Raw genomic sequence first — 17,608 nt, 5'->3', positions numbered from 1 at the left:
TTTTCAAGCTAGTTTTATTTCAGTAAGAGATATTAAAAAATAATTTTTTTTGAAGAAACTTGATTTTATGAAGGTACACACACTTAAAAGTTTTTAAAAACTCATATTTGTTCTTATTTTTTGTTCTGCCGTATTATAGAATAACATATCCACACTCAACCAAAAGCATGGACAAAACTCTCAGATTTTTTGTAACATTTACTATGTTTCTGGCTCTATGGGAACACTAGAAATCACGATATTTTTACCAAAGCACTTTGGTAATAATCTTAATAAAATTAGCAATATTATTGTACATACAATGCATGTTAAAATTTGGTAAATGTGGTAAAATTTGAAACTTTTATTATGCTTTAGAGCATGGCATAAAAACCAATCATCCGGTTAAATTTAATTTTCGGTTTTCTTCTTGTAACTAAACGTGTGGTAATAAGAACTATGATTTTAAAACGAGAATTTACGAACTTACGGTAAACAGTTACCATGTGAACAGAAAGATTACCAAATGAATAGTTTAAATACAGTATATTTTGGTAACATGACCAGAAATGTGGAGTTTTTTTAAACTTGAAATGTCCTTACTCTACAGTACGGTAATTTTACCACAATATTTTTTCTCCAGGCATGAAATCCTAGAAAAAAATTAAAATGTTATAATATTAAAAAATTTATATTTAAATTTTTTTATAGAGCTAAAAATTTTATGTTTCGCTTAAAAAATTGAAAAGTGTCTATCATCTATTGTTCTTTTTTTCAGTATATCGTTAAAACTTCCCACTTTTCTTGTTCATTATTTAAACGTAAAATATGCATAAATTAGTTTACATATTAATTGAACTGAAACATAATTTTATTCCAATTTAAATCAAACTTTAGTTTTAAGTTTTAAAATAAATATCAAAACTTTTTAATTTCTCTTGATCCTTAGACCCTCCCACTAAATGTTCTACGTATATTACCGTAAATATCTTTCTTTTACAATATCTAAAAATGCTTTACCAAATAACTAAACATATATTAAAAAATAATTGAAATAATTAATTCAAACTTCTTTTTATTATATTTGATAGTTTTTAAGGTATAAAATTCTAGAAAGAAATAAAAACATGACAAAAATTATTTTTTCTAAATTTTAGCATAAACTCAATTTTAATATGGGTAAAAAAGTGAGTAAAATAGGCGTTATATACCTATGAATTGAGCTAAAACATAATTTTATCCCAATTTAAAGCGAATTTTAGTTTTAAAATAAGTATAAAAACTTTTTAATTTTTCTTGATCCTTAGACCCTCCCACTAAATGTTCTAAGTATTACTATAAATATCTTTTTTTTACAATATCTAAAAATACTTTACCAAATAACTAGACATATATTAAAACGGATTGAAATAATTAATTCAAATTTCTTTTTATTATATTTGATAGTTTTTAAGACACATTATTTTTGACAGTAAAAAAAAAACATTACAAATTTTTGTTCTTAAAAATTTTAAAATAAACTCACATTTAATATAGGTAAAAAAAGTGAGTAAAACAGGCGTTATATTACGTATGAATTGAGCTAAAACATAATTTTATCCCAATTTAAAGCGAATTTTAGTTTTAAGTTTCAAAATAAGTATCAAAACTTTTTAATTTCTTGTGATCCTAAGATCCTCCCACTAAATGTTCTAAATATTACCATAAATTATGTTTTTTACATTATGCTACCACAATGTATGTTTTTTCATGTATGTTTGTGTATGTATGTTTTTTACGTATGTTAATGTATGTATGTTTGAAGACAAATAACTTGGTTGGCAAATATTTTACAACGTATGTATTATATTTTTTTTCCTGCCTAGTACATGAAGTCTTTTCATTGATACATGTAAAAATAACAAGATCGGAAATCAACCATATCCATTTTAGATTTCACATGCGAAATGCAAATAGAATCCTATATTTATCTCTCCTGCTAAATTTCTATTTAAGTTATTGTAGGTCGATTAAAAGTTAATTCTCTGCTCCTAACCTAGTTAATGAGTTATGACAAACAGTTTGAAAATTGTCCTAAGGAGGAAGATGTCAGAGTCTGTTAATCACATTCTCAAATATCGCGTTTTCTTATGTCAAATTCATGTTAAGTGTATTTACGCCCCATTTATTTTATTTTCAATTACATTAGAATACGCTAAACGACTATTCCAAAGTTACATAACTTATTGGTAAACATATTCAACTCATCCATTTTAAAAATATGAATCGTTGTAATATTTTTTACAAGAAATAACATCTTAGCAAAAAAGCCGAAGCCTAAAAACTTAACTTTTTATTTGGTATTCGCGATCGCAACGCTTTAATACGCCCTCTAGCGGGGGATATTTTCAGACTTATATTTATTAGTTGTTATTCAGTTCTATAAGAATCATTGGAAGAGTAGGACGCTTTTTTCAGCAGCAAATAATTAGCAAAATTTCTCTAAGAAAAAGGGTAGAGAACATGAAAAAACGACCCGGAACATTAATAAATCATTCGGAAACAGAAAGAGGCCAACATTTGAAGAACAATTTCTCAATAAATTTTTCCTTTGCATTATCAATATACTTGCAATCGATAACTTCCGATTTTGTTATCGCATAGTGTTAAATATGTGTACATTAAGGTAAAATAGATTTGTTTTGTCTTTAATTTATTATAAATTAAACCAAAGTTATTTAAGTCCGCATTGCTTACTTTATTTCAATGAATAAATGTGATTTCAGAAGGTGCAGAACTGTAATAGTTATAGAATATTCTTCTTTTTTTATAGAATAGTATATAATTTAACATTTATATAATACGGAAAAAAAAACAATAAAATATCATTCAAATTACTTGAAATAGTATGATTTGTGTCGATTATTAATAAACTTTTTTATCATTTTCTTGTTAAGTATTTTTTTTTTAATTTTGAATGCTTAATTTAAACGAGAATTCTGCCATTTTGTTTTTAAGTTACATAAGCTCACTGCTTTGAAGTTATTGAAATTCATATCGAGATCTTACAATCATGAAGTTTTATTGTATGGTACGTCATCTTAAAATAATGAAGGGATAATCTATGCATATATTATTTGAGAATAAAATTTTCAAGAGAAAAACATTTCATTTTGGAATTCGAAGGATTTAGTGTTAGCAGGTAAGTGTTATGATTTTCATAATAAAAATTTACTTGTAAATTATTTTTTTTTCTAATTTGATGATAGTTCTCTACAGAATGATCTTCTACGTCTGATTAAAAACTTTAAGACTAAAATAAAACTATATGAATTTTTTTATTTCAATACGAGGAATTTTTATAATAGTTCTTTTAATCGTAAGCATTCACTACTCTACCTTTTTTAGTTTATAAATAATGATTTTTTATTAAAACTTTAAATCTTTTGATAAAACTTCAAAAGACCCTTTTTTCTTCGTTCTTTTTTTTTTTTTTTTTTTTTTTTTTTTTTTTGCAAAATTAAATGACACAACATTGTATGTCTGTGTATAGGGGAGAGTGGGGTCAATTGTAACAGGGTACGATTGTAACAGAGCAAAAATTTCGAGTGTCGGGTTCTAGATTTGGTTCCTAGGTGGTGCACAAGGTGTATTTAACAAATCTACATGTACACCCCTGATGGCAACCATTTTTATGTACTTTTGAAAGAGTTACATCACAAAAGATATTTTCACGTCACGCAAGTACTTTTTTTGGTATTAGAATATTTTATTGTAACAAAGTAATTTTGCTTAAACAAATAAAAATTAGTAACCGAATATGTAAGTGGACACCTTAATTAACATTTCAATAAAAGAAAGATTAGTTTTGCTAATTAACTAGCATTGTTTTTAACAAATGAAGCTGAAATGGCATCTTGGGGACAATTGTAACAATAAGTAAAGTGACGATTGTAACAGCTGAAAATAAATAATCTCATGTTTACAAACCATTACTTAACTCTTTAAGAACCACCAATAGTTTCCTATAGCATTTATATTATGTTGCATGTGAATTATTTTATTTGTCACCTTTCACAGCATAAATTAAAATTTTTAACCCCTTAAAGTTAAAAGTTTAACCCTTTAGGTCAATGCTCATTATTATTTTTACTCCTAAAATATCACTACTATTTTGATAAATAAAAAAATATATCACAACTATGATAATATGTATAATTAACTATGTTTTAGTTGAATTTATGAACTGTTACAATTGACCCCGTAAGTGGGAACAATTGTAACAAGTGCACGACTGTCAAAAATTGTTAATAACTAATATAATAATATTTAAAATCAGGTATTTAATTTTTTTTCTAGTAGAGGATAGTCTACTTTACTCGTCTGTCAATTAATACTAATAATATATTGGATTTTTTGTTAGTTAAAAATAGTTAAGTAAAAAATGTTACAATTGACACCACTCTCCCCTACTTTTTGCATATTTCAATATTTGAAGTACTATGATTCCGAAAAGTATGGAATGTAAAGTTTAAGTAGATCTCTCATTAGATCATTAAATTTAGTAGAGTGATTTCACAGACATTACTCTAATAAGAACATAATAAGATATTTAGTTTTAACTCTAATAAGATACATATTTATTTTTTCTGTTTATTCGCAAATATTTTTCCTATGTGTTTGGGATGTTCCTTCTCTTAAGAAAAGAGATTCCGTTTTGCTTTCGCTTACATAAGAAGGAATATCAAACATTTTTCTCTTTTAAATTTAATAAGCCACAATAAGGATGGAACGTTACCATAATTCACTGAAGAAATCTCCAGTGCAACTAATAATCGTGTTGTTCTGCTAGCAGTCATTCGTCTCACACAACAACGCCCTTTATAGGTAGTTGCATTCGCGGATAAAGAATATTTCTCGTAATTAAAATTGGCTTCTCAAGGTTACATTTCTATTCTCGTTGCCTAGACAACAATGTGACAGACAGCAATGCAACTCATTTTATTTACACGTCAGTTAAGGATTATCTCATCTATAGTTCTTTTAATCATTGCAGTTTGCACTCTTGCGTTCGCATGTTTTCATTTTGTTTCTCGCTAATAAGTTGATACATTATAAAAAATTAGCTTGAGATTGCTTGTATTTTTAGCTCTGCTATCATGAACAGCCTTGATGTCAGGTGATAATCAAAGATGGTCATCTATGAGAGTTGGAGTAATCTGAACAGAGCTACGGTCAAATAATTGTTTTTGCAGTCACATTTAAATAACTGCAGACGCATGCGGTGTTTCCTACTCAACAGAGCAGTGATTTTATGCGCAGGGCGAGAGCAGAGATACCAATTCGCCTTCTAAGCTAGGTTAAAAATTACAAGGCAATGAATTTGAGCATTAGTAGACGTAAACTCAAAATTGGATCGGCTGTTCAACGACGGTTATAAAATAAAATTTTAGTTTGTAGTTCTCTAACGTTTTTCTTTAAGCATTTCCGAATCCAAAGCAGTTGGCATCTTTGTGATAGGACTGCAGTCGTTGTAGTTCTGAACAGTGTTCAATACCTCTAAACCAGGTAATAGTAGTTGGTGTGGTGCTTTGAACAACATAAAAACAATAGAATCATCAATCGAATAAAGTTGCAGTGAGAAAAAGAATAATAATAATGGAAAAAAAATTATCAAGGACCTAATTTTAAAATTTCTTTGGTGAGCATTTTTTTCTGGAGGCACCTCGAAATGTAAGTTTTAGGAGAAGGAGACACTAAAAAATGCACCCTCTCCTGTTCAGCCCAAATTTAACAATAATATGAGATATTTTCAGTTTCTTTTACTCTACTTTTTTAAGCACAAGGAATAATAATTAAGGGAGAAAGTCGTGAGAGGTTTTCGCGGTTTTCCTCCTCACTAACGTAAATGTGGATTAGTTCCATCAAAAGATTCCTTCCGTGAAGCCTAGTTCGTCTCTTGCTCTTAGGAGTTTCCTTGCCTTCTAGATTGTGTTCAAAATTACGCGGCTACGAAGTCGAACATAAGTAGTCATAAACTCAAAATTGGGTCGGCTGTGCAATGACGGTTACAAAAAAAAAAAAAAAAATAATATAAAATAAAATATTAGTTTGTAGTTCGCTGACGATTTTTTTAAAAATATTTTGTCAAATCCGGAGCAGTTGACATTTTTGTGATAGGACTGTAGTCGCAGTAGTTTTGAATACAGTATTCAATTTTTCCATTCACCCGTAAAAAAGATCCGCGAACAAAAATAATTACAGATTTGGATCATTTCAACAAAGGGTGGAGGGAAAAGCAAACATTGCAAACAGTACCATGGTGATGGAGAGGGGTAAAGTGCGACTAGAGCTAAAATTAAACAAACCTGAAACGTCGATTCTATTTATAAAAACTATAACTGAAATAACTTCATAAAATTGTCCAGCATATCTACGGGATTTCCTGTACCATATTTTTCAAGAATATGCTATCAATGTTTTTTTTTTTAATATTATGCTATAATATCTTATTTGCTTCTCAAAATGTGGGATAATTAAACATTATTTTTGCGTATAAGCACTTTGAAGAGGTAAAGTTGAATTGAAAAAAGAAAATACTACAATTTTGGAATCATTTAAGCTTAATATATTTTCCAGATCACTCAGTGTTAAGTCTACCAGAAACGCTTTCGTACGTTTTTTTTCCGTTAAAATATGACACTAAGCATTTCACAGAATGTTTTTATTTTATTTTATAATCGTCGTTGAACAGCCGACCCAATTTTATGGGTTTACGACTACTAATGCTCAACTCAGTAGCCTTGTAATTTTGAACCCAATCCAGAAGACAAGGGAACTCCTGGATGGAGCATTGGGGGAAATTTGCGTTCCTGGAGGACTTTTTGATGGAGCTAACCTGCATTTGCGCTACATGGAGAGGAAGACCACGAGAACCTCCCATGGTTAGCCTGACGGCAAGGGGACTTTAGCCCATGATCCGTCTACCACTGTGGATATTTCACGTTAGCGCTGTGGTCGGTGCAAGACGGATGCGGAATTCGCATCGACTGGGATTCGAACCCGGTTCGCCTCATTGGAAGGCGAAAGCTCTATCCCCTGAGCCATTGCGACTCTTTCACAGATTGTTGTCTGAAAGTCATATCTTTTACAACGTCTAGTAATAAGATTTATATCTTTTACTTAATTTCAGGATAAAAAAAAACTTGAACATACCCTATTTTACTTTAAAATAAATACTCATAAATTTAAACATTGAATTCATTGAGAATATTTAGTTTTACAGAATGATTAAGAATACAGTTCATTAAAAGTTCGTGTCAAAATTTCCACCGAATTGTCTCCATTAAGAAAATTTTCGAAATTTCTCAACATCGTCTCATCGACTGAATTCTTTTAAAACCAGCGACTCGATTATCTCCATCCATGAAAGAGAGTTAGCCATGAAGAGTAGAGAAGTAGAAAGGAACTAGTGTTCGAACAACTAATTACATTTGTCTCATTCATGAATTCGATATGCCCCGAGTTAATTACGTGTACTAGTTTCGGTGAAATATATTCGTTTATCAATGACAGATGCAATTGATGAGGTTATTAATCAAATGAAAGTCTTGAGAGGAATTTTAGAAACAAAAATAAGCAATCTGTTTAATGTTTGTTTACGAGTCTGATTTGTTATGATTATTCAAAAGTTTTGCAGATCCTTTTTGCGAATTTGTGAAAAATCTGACAATAATTTTGTGAAAAAAGGCACCCGTTCTTGTAATTTTTTCAAATAAAAATAATGGTATGTCCTGACTTTTGCGTGAAATGTTTTGTTTCGGTGATGTTTTTGTCCTATTTTCTGCATGAATCTAAAATTACCATTTAATAAGGTTGTTTCGGCAGGATACTATTTTTATAAATATGTGAAAATAAGGTTCATGCATGTGAAAAAATGTATAAAAGTCATGATTTTCAAGGAGTTTAAGTGTTGAAACTATGATTCAAGTGTATCATTAAGCACATTTTAAAAAAATGTGAAGTATAATCTAAAGGGTCCAAATTTTAGTTAAAATATTTGGTGAATGATTCGTTTTTACATTAATATAATTAATTAATGATTCTTTTTTACACTTTTATTTTCAATACATCATTTTTGAGGCTCCATTTTTAAGACAAGGAATGTTATGAAATGTCTGTTAATGGATCTAAATTTATCCCAAAATGATCCCTGGACATTGAATAAGAAGCCTTAAATCGAGGTTTCTAGACAAACTATTTCGAAAAAACTGAATTGTAAAATAGAGAAGACTAATTCCAAAACCAGCTCAATCGATATTTTTAATGCTAACATTTAAAATTCGTTAAGGCAGATAGCATGGTTGAACTTCAAAACGGCGGATTCGGGAGTAACTTCAAGCTACCGATTTACACTGAAAGTACCAATGAAATTTAGCGCAATGTTGTGGTAGTCGAGGCCAAAGTTGAACCTCAAAGTCATGAGTTTGTGTACAATTTCACACAACCGTATTGCACTTTAAATGTTCTTTTTTCTAATGCCCACTTGGAGAATTACCTCAGTCATACAGGTATCTGAAGGGCAGATTTGTTGACCACTCTTTCAGGGGCACCATATTTTACGTGGGTCAACGTTGCTCCCACAGTAAGACAGATAGTACAGAGAAGGAAAGAACATCAATGCCTTTCCCGGGATTCGAACCCAGAACCTTTCTGATGCAATGACAGTTCCCTTACCCCTACACAGGCCGGTCGGCTCGCTTTATATGTTAAATCCATGGATTTAGTGGAATACAGTGGTAGGTACGGGGCCAACGTTTTATCTGGAAGTAGTGGTTTTGTGCACGATTTGTACAACCGGTCTCTACTTAAAATACCAATGCCATACAGTTAGTTGAAAGATGCGGCAGTAGAAGCAAACACTGAAACTCGAAGTCATGAGTTCTTGCACTATTTCAACTTATTGCTTCTGTTACAGCTAAATTTAAATAAAAAATCATTTTAAAAATCTGAAGTAGAAGCAAAGTAAAGTTTTAAATATCTTGATATTTCGCTAATAAATCTTCAAAGAGAAATTTTGTCTCACAAACAGTATGCTACGGCAGTCATAGAAAAAGGAATTCTAATGCAAAGATCTCCTTCTGAAAATGATGCTCTGAATTCTAAAATGGATTATTAAGTGGGTTTTAAAAATTATAATAATAGTTAGTTGAAAAAAAAACATGAATTTGAACAAAAAAATTAATAAATTAATGCAATTATTTAGTAAAGAAATTATGCTTTTATTTTAATAAAAAATGAATAATTTTAATAATAAATTTCGCATTTCTTTTAGAAATGAGATGGGATTTTATTTTCATTTTTACTGAGGGAGCACCTCTGCTCACAACAGCGTCATCACCAGTCACATGTATTTCAGCTCTCAGACGGAGGTTTACATTTTTTTAAATTAAAATTTAATTTTTTTTCTAAAATAATTTTCGGTTTAAGCATGTTTCATCTTATTTATGGCTCAATAATATACCAAAGGTCAAGCTTCACAAGAAAAGCTATCGTAAAGTATACTGTTTGTCACACAAAGAAAATCGAGAGAAAGTTTGGTATTTTGAGTATCAGACCTTGCATTCGCCAAATATCGCATTTTTGTCACGAGGCACATCTAAATAGGTCAATCACTTGGGCAATTTTGTTCTGGGGGAAGTAGAAGACTTGAATTCGTCACCTGCATATACAAACTCTAAATGCCAAAGAAAAGCATAAATATTCTTTTTGAGAGGAAAATTACAATAGGGTACCATACATATTAGTTGATGTTCCTTTTTTTTAAATTGTCAATCGAATAAATATCAAGTTATACAAATTAAAACTGTAATAAACTTTTAACGTTGCAATGAAGGCCTAAAATTTAATTTTAAAATTTTACACTGTGAAATATAGGATATAAATAGTTTTTTGAAGTGTCAAATTTTAAAATAGTGCTATCTACTTTCTATATGAGTTCAAACTTTTTTTCTCAAATAGCAGTAGAATTTTTATATTATAAGATAACTTTAAAACTTTACAAAATTGCTTATCGAAATTTCTTATAAGTGCATCTTTAAAATTGTACCATGTATTTTTTATTTGAATCGTAATATTTTCCCATAAATTTAAATTAAATATCTAGTTTTAGAAAAGATCAAGGGCTAAAAGTTTAACCTCAAAATTCAATAAAAGTTTAATTTTGTAGATTTTCACAGTGACACTAATACATCTGAGGTAAAAAATTTCTGCCAGCTCATTTCGGATTTGAACTTTCTCCATAAGCGTTAGCAGAATGTCAAATTTTCTTGAAATACATGTGGGTTCATCTGATAAGTATTTTAATCTATCAAATAATTGAGATTTCAAGAATCAAAGAATTCAGAAGAAAATAGAAGTAGAAAAATCATTAAAATAAAATATCTAAAAGAAAATAACAAAAATAAATATATATATACATTAAAAAGCCGGAAAAAATGAAAAGATGTAATCTTTTCATCAGCTCACACGATTATATCCTCAAAAAGGGGTTCATCTGATATTGTATCAATATAGCCAAAGTAAAATATATCAGCACAATAGTGTAAGGATCGCTAAAAAAATAAAGTAAATTGATCACATTAAGTAAAAATAATATCTCTTAAAAAATAGAAAATAAAATATAAAGAAAAAATGGAACAAAACGCAAAACGAAATCTATAAAGCGAGTAATTCAAATGAACTTACATGTTTGGGAAACTTTCAAAAATAATTTAAAATATTTCTGTAATAAGATTGCCAGGTATAAAAGCAGAAGTTCAAATGGTGCTAAAAGCTTAAATAGAGAGATTAAGTGTCAAGAATTAATCTAAATTGTCATTCTATTAATTGTCAGCAGATCTATTTAGTAGATGTTTCAGCTTTCTAAGACTTGGCTTAGTTTTTGTATTTTTAACTACGTAAGACGAAGAATGATTTGATACATTTTGTTCTACAGTGTTTTTTTCTAGAAAAGCATTAAATATTTTAAATGATGGAATATTAAAATGTGAATTTCAGACCATTTAGCAATAATGTTAGATTGACATCGATATTGTTCGCAAGCTCTTTTCTGGTGAGGGAACTTTGGCTTTCACACCTGACCGAAGAGAAACGTACTTTCCTCGCAAATGTCCACCCGGATTAATTTACAATCCAGCGGCTTATGAATGACTTGCTATATTTTTGGAGATTTTTCTCTAGGCTGTAGTTGGTTCCTACTCTAATGCAAATTTTTTACTTTTTTAAAAAAAAAATTTGTCTCCTGAACTTAAAAATGTAAGAACCATTTTTTTTTTTATTTAAGAAAATGTCAAGCAGGAGAGCGAATATTTAAAGGCCACTTTATCCAAAAATAGCTGCCCGGTATGTAAAGTGACGATTTGCAGATCAATACACACTGCAAATTTTATGACTATTCTATCACAAAAATTGCTTGAATGATAAAAAATACTTTATATTACTCTATTTTATAAACATTATTTTTACAAGAATGAGTACTTAATCTTGTCTCTGCCTCATGAAAAACGAAACTCAATTGAGCGGGAGCCCTTGGAGGGTCAAGACCTACTATGTTCATCGTAAATTTCTTGACCTAGAGATCTAGGGAGAAGGAGCAGATGTTTCGGTGGGTGATCAACCGAAGGTAGAACTCTGATTGTTTTCTCTCCAAGCATGCTTGTTACTCGTTTTATCGATCCACTTAAGAGTAAAAAGGCTTAGTTAACTTTTTGTCCGGTTCGAGGAGAGAGCCTCAGACCTGTGGTTATATACATAAAAACCTATCAAGTTTACATTTTTATCTTATGTGTTAAAAAGGAAAGGAAAAAACCCAATATTTTCCCTGTCAATCTTTTGGTCCTCAAACAATAAAACAATTTTAAAATATCTCTTACCTTTTTTCCAGATGATATCATTGTATGGATAACCCCCGAATGGACAGAAGACTTTGAAGGTTCCACCAGCTAAAGCAGTTAAATTGTTCAGAGGTCTGATGAACACTGACCCAAAGACATTCAATCGCCGTGAATGAACAGATCTACCAGCTTCGTTGAAGGACACACAACTGTAAAGGCCGCTGTCCATTACATCTGCAGATGTGATATTAACATAACTGAACACATCTCCTGCTGGGCTCAAGTAAGTGCTGACTGCGATACCAGGTCTTGTGGATAATGTCCAGACATCGTCTAGTGTCCACTTTACTTGGGGAGTTGGGTTGCCATTGGTTATGCACAGAAGAGAAATAAAGCTACCAGGACGTACAGTCTTTTCCGGAAATGTGAGCTTGAACTGTGGAGATAGGTCTGAAAAATAATCGATAGCAAAAATGTACTCAATTGAGATTAATATTTCTTGTAAACTTCGAAAAATATTAGGTTTTACTATTAATCTGATAAATATTAAAGGTATTTTGAGGGTATAAAATGATAATTGATCTTATTTTGTGATTTATGGAAAGGTATTTTTTGTCACAGCTCAACATTAATGCCTCTTATGAAAAAAAAATCATTATCTTATAACTGAGTTTTGCTGGATACGATTTTTTTGGAATCAAAAGGAAAGCTCTTGTCGGGAAAATTTTTTATAGTAAGAAATTATAGTGGGAAAAACTTGATCCTTTGGATGTTTTTCCCCATGCCATTTTGAAACGAAGTCACTACAATTTTTTTGAATGATAAATTCGATAAAATGTAAAAGTAAAAAAAAATATATGTATACTTAGAGGGTGAATAGTCTTATGATGAAAGCTTGCACCCGGTTTTATTGAGCCTAGTCGGATGAAACCGGTTTTAAGGAGAACCAAGACTGTGATTGTACCAGGTGTAAGAAATAATAATAAAAAAGAATTGTTTTACTGCAATGACTACCTTATACTGAAAAACTCAAAGAGGTTCACAAAATAAAAAAGTGGCTCAACGAATATATTTTAATTTATCGAAATTCAAGCAGGTTCAGTCATTTCGCTTGAAATTCTGTAATTTTTCGGTTCTAATGTATTTAAACTAATTCTCTGCGGAACGGAGTTAAGCAAATAAATTTATTTTTAACTCTCGAGGTCTTTAATTGTTAAAGACGCAACAAAACTGCTTATTTATTGATTTTACAAATTTATACTGCGTAACTTGTAATTGCTTGTTTGAAGTAATTAACAAAAGCGTCACTCGAAAAGCAAAGAAATTAATATTGGCTTTTAATTATTGCAACCGATAATATTCGAAACTGTAACCTTTTTTTTTCATTTTCTTCTTTTTGACAACAAAGGAAAACTCTGATGGGGATTGCTGAATTTTTCATCAGAGTACGGTTAAAATTTAAAACTCTTAAAGAAATTTTCATCATTATGTTAGTAACTAATTTTAATTTTACAAATTTGCATCACAAAACCTCTTAACTACTATTACTCTGTTATTTTCTAATTAGCAAATTTTTAGTAAAAACATTTAATTTTTTTTGTTGTTGAAATGGAATTCAAATTTTGAAACTTTTACAGATAATTTGCTTTGCGAAAAATTATTATGCGATCTTGTATATTTATTTATTTATTTGAAAAGTGACACTTTATGTTGTATGAGCTAATAGTTCTTAATTCATGTTAAATACTTTTGTGGTGTAAAAACTGAAAATATAATAATTGTTTTCACTGAATGCTAAGAAATCAGACTATCTTAAAAATGGATGATGAATGGTATGAAAAAGGGCTATCGGGATTGCGTTTATTACTGATAGTCCACGTATAATATGGAAAACTGGCAAGAAGCCAATAAAGGCGAATAGAAAAATCTCGATATAGTAGGGGTAAAGAGATAAGGAGTGGAATTTGGTGATCTTTACACATAATCATTGGTTTATCAATTCGTGATTTAAAATATCCTCTATTTCACTTGCAGGAAAAATGGCATTTTGTCATAAAATAATTCGTGAAAGCATTATAAAATGCTTTGAAATAATGGGAAATTTATTTGAAGGATATGTTGATAAATAAGTTAGTTTTTCAAACTATTTACTTTTAAAATAATAGCACTTTTTTGATTAATATAAACAATTTTCTGGAATATAGTTTGTGTATTACTGCCATTTGTGTGAAGGATATTAGCAAGCACTCCTTTAATTAAAAATTATTTCGCTGATTTTTTTGTTGTTGTTGTGAAAATCAAGATCCTATTTATGAGTTATAATATTTACGAGTTATAACATTACAAAAGTCCGATTTTGACATGCTTAGTTAAAAATATGATTTTTAAGCTATTTTAAAAAAAGAAATAGCAAAATTTAAATTCATGGCAGTAGCTAGAATTATAAATTATTTTACGAGTGGTTCTAAATTTAAATATTTTCAGAGGTCTGTGTTATTCTCGCACCTTTTGAAAATTGGATACTTGTAAGCGAAGTCAACGAGGAAATGGACCCTGATTGGCATTTGCTTATTTTAGCAACTTCCCTTTCCATTCTATTTCGAATAAACCTAGAACACCAAATCTTAATTCTCTGAAGTGACACATTCCAAAGTCTTTCAGAAAGAAAGATTTGGTTTATTTCTTCCTATACACGAAGACATGACTAAAGCCATGTAGAACCTAGTAACAAAGTAATTATGCAACAAGGTTGCCAGATACACAAAAACAAAATAAATACATAAACAAATATTAAATCTAGATTAAAAGAAAGACAGAGGCAAGAAAATACATTTTAACTAATTCCATATGCAATAAGGTGTTATATTTGATAAACTTAATTAATATTCTAACTTATGGGGAGAAACTTAGCTCAACCTTAGCCAACCATATGCAGAATATTAAATCGTCGTTAAACAACAATTTGGTGCTGAGGTCATAGATCAGGTAGGTGGTTGTGTATCAGTGTTCTTCTTTTTCTTCTCGAGTTGAGAGTATCCCATAGCTCAGTAGTAACTAGGATATAATTGCACTCCCGCTTGGACTTTTAAAGAAATAGTTAAAAACGCGTATCAAAAAAAGTCTTAAAAAAATGAATAGCGAATAGTTTACTCTTAAATTAACGAGCACACAAAAATGCATCTCTAATATGCCATAAACTTGGTATTGCGAATTGGGAAAATGGGCGTTGTTCTAGGTTTTACATGTTCTCACACTTTTTGACTGCATTAACTCCAACCTCATCATCACAAATAGAGTTGTAAGTCATAAAAAAGCGGGATAACTTGGTTAATTAAAAAGAAACACAGTAAGATCGATAAAAACAAAAATGCATCTGGTAATTTCGGAATTTATAGTAGTTGATTACTTTAAAGACAGAATTGCTTCTTTTTATATCCACCAGCATGCATTTCTAATATTTTTGAAAATATTAAATGGAAGTATTTTTATGTTCTTCTTTTTATATTATTTTTATGATTTAGCATAAATAGGTATACAGAAGAAAGAAGCGAATTTTGTCGCGTCTTAAAAGTCGTATTTTGGAAAATTATTCACGACAAGAAAATAAGCATCAATTGTTGGAATTTTTTCGACCCATAATTTGAATTGTAGCTTTTATAAAATCCTATTTAAGAGGAAGAAAAAATACAATTGGCCAATAAGTAACTAGAGATCGCAATGATGCAACAATTTAATTTCTTTTGTAATTAATCATATAAAGTCTATAAAGTCTAAAAGTATCGAAAAATAATTGGCTAGCACAAGCATGAATAAAAGTAAAAATATTAAAAAATAACGGGCTAGCAAAAGCATGAAAAAAATAAACTAAACATATATAGAGGTAAACAATAAAAAAAAAGCAGACGATGAAATTAGAAGACCTTTTTTAGAACAACAGAAAGCTATTGGTTTTTTTAGATATTAGTTTTGTTTTGGAATTTGAGTTTTCATATAACCCGTTACTGTTTTTTTTTAAGTTTGTTTTATGATATTTTAACCATCCCGTCACGGGTACTTCATATTTGTTACTGCTTATGTTGTTTGCGAATAAAAGTTCTTTTATAAGAAATAGAACTGTTATTTATATAGCTTGATACGTTACAATCATCATTATTTTTTTAATTCCTATTTTATAATTGGGTATAATATAAAAAAAACACAACTACTTCCACTTAGAAGGAATAACATTTACCATGACGCAATGCTAAATTCTATGCCACTATCCACATAAATGCCACTATCCACATAAATCAATTATTAATCAAAAATCGAATATCAATTACTTTTCTTTATAATGCAATAAAATCTGGCGAGCAGCTATTTAAACGATCAAACACTTCGTTTGTTTATTTGTGGCTTGAAGTTAGGCTCGCAGAAAATGCCGTTCATGGGTTAAATTTAGTTGGAATAACACAACCTGTGACGTAGGCTATAGTATACCCAATTACGTTTGAAGCAATTTTTGCTTAGGGAAGAAAAAATTTCAAATGACACCTTCAAATTTGTGTCATAAAAAATAACTTAAACATTTCTTTTATGTCAAACATGGGATAGAATTGGATTTCTCTTTAGAACAGGGAATACAAAATAATTTTTTTGAAACATTCCTTATTTTCATACTCAGTAGAAACAATGAAGCAAGAGTCAGAAAGGTGCAGAATGCTTCATTCATTTTTCACAGCATATTGACAGTGTAAACCTCCGCCGAAAATGAGCCTTTGACACCATTGCATGGAAAAAAAAGCTTCAGCTTTCTCGACAGAGTTAATCTATACTATGCCAGACAATGATCTTTTTTTTTTCTTTTCTTTTCAGTCACGTAAAAATAAGAACTTTCTTTTTATTGGAGGAGAAATTCAGGAAAGAAAACTTATTTTGGTTCATTTTTTTTTCATTTATTTTATTTATTTTTTCTTGTATTCCTTAACAAGCTGAATATCGATCAACCTGAAAAACAAAGATGAAATTGGAAACGCGCAAAGCAAGATGGAATAAAAAATTCTATTATTTTAGGAAAAGACTGACTTATTCTATCGTGCAGTAGAAAATATATTTCGATGCAAAAAAATATGTAGTCTCAAACTAATTTGAATTTGAAAATATGGTTTTTTGATATACTCCGTATTACATGCTACGCAGTGCAATTTAAGAGCTACGCGATCGAACAAATTTAAAAAAACAACCTATTGACAATTTTTACAAATCAGAATTCACTGGCAGATTCCCTTATTAATTATTGCGGCTAAACGAATTTCATGAAGGACTTCCTCTCTGAAACTGCGTGTTTGTGTTTCATGGAGAGAAAAATCCACGAAATTATCACAGCTTCAAAAAGTCAACTACAAGATCCGTGGCATGTTTAACTTCAGAACTGTAAGCTGAGAGTAGCATATGAATTGATCAGCCATCGTCGAGTTGGAATCTGGTTGGCCTAAATGGGAAAGGTGTTCCCGTAAACAATTTTGATCATAGCGATAAATCAAATCTAACTGATGAAGATGTGCAGTTATAATATAACATGGAGACTAATGATCTTTTTTTTCTTATATTTTTACATTTCGATTAAGAATACTAGCTGTATAAATAATTTACTTTCCCTTTAAGGTTTGATGAGTGATAACAGAATTTTTAGAAATTTTAAAGCATCAAATAACCCGTGCCCTTAGATGTTAACAAACACTAATTGTTACAACACGTATGCGACTATCCGTTTTCCT

At 29.9% G+C, this 17,608-nt stretch overlaps 1 protein-coding gene across 1 annotated transcript in view; it reads right to left on the bottom strand.

Moving 5' to 3' along the window:
* LOC107442922 (cell adhesion molecule Dscam1) overlaps positions 1-17,608 on the bottom strand; it is a 170,807-nt gene that overhangs the window by 92,977 nt on the left and 60,222 nt on the right. Inside the window, exon 7 of the mRNA XM_043040966.3 lies at positions 11,892-12,302. Coding sequence (XP_042896900.2) covers positions 11,892-12,302 — 411 coding nt within the window. The remainder of the gene's footprint in view (positions 1-11,891; positions 12,303-17,608) is intronic.

This window comes from Parasteatoda tepidariorum, chromosome 10 (genome assembly GCF_982258835.1).
Source record: "Parasteatoda tepidariorum strain Cologne lab strain chromosome 10, Ptep-v5.0, whole genome shotgun sequence".
NCBI lineage: Eukaryota > Metazoa > Arthropoda > Arachnida > Araneae > Theridiidae > Parasteatoda > Parasteatoda tepidariorum.
Note: the sequence above shows the minus strand (reverse complement) of the source record. Positions and strands in the feature narration are given on the sequence as shown.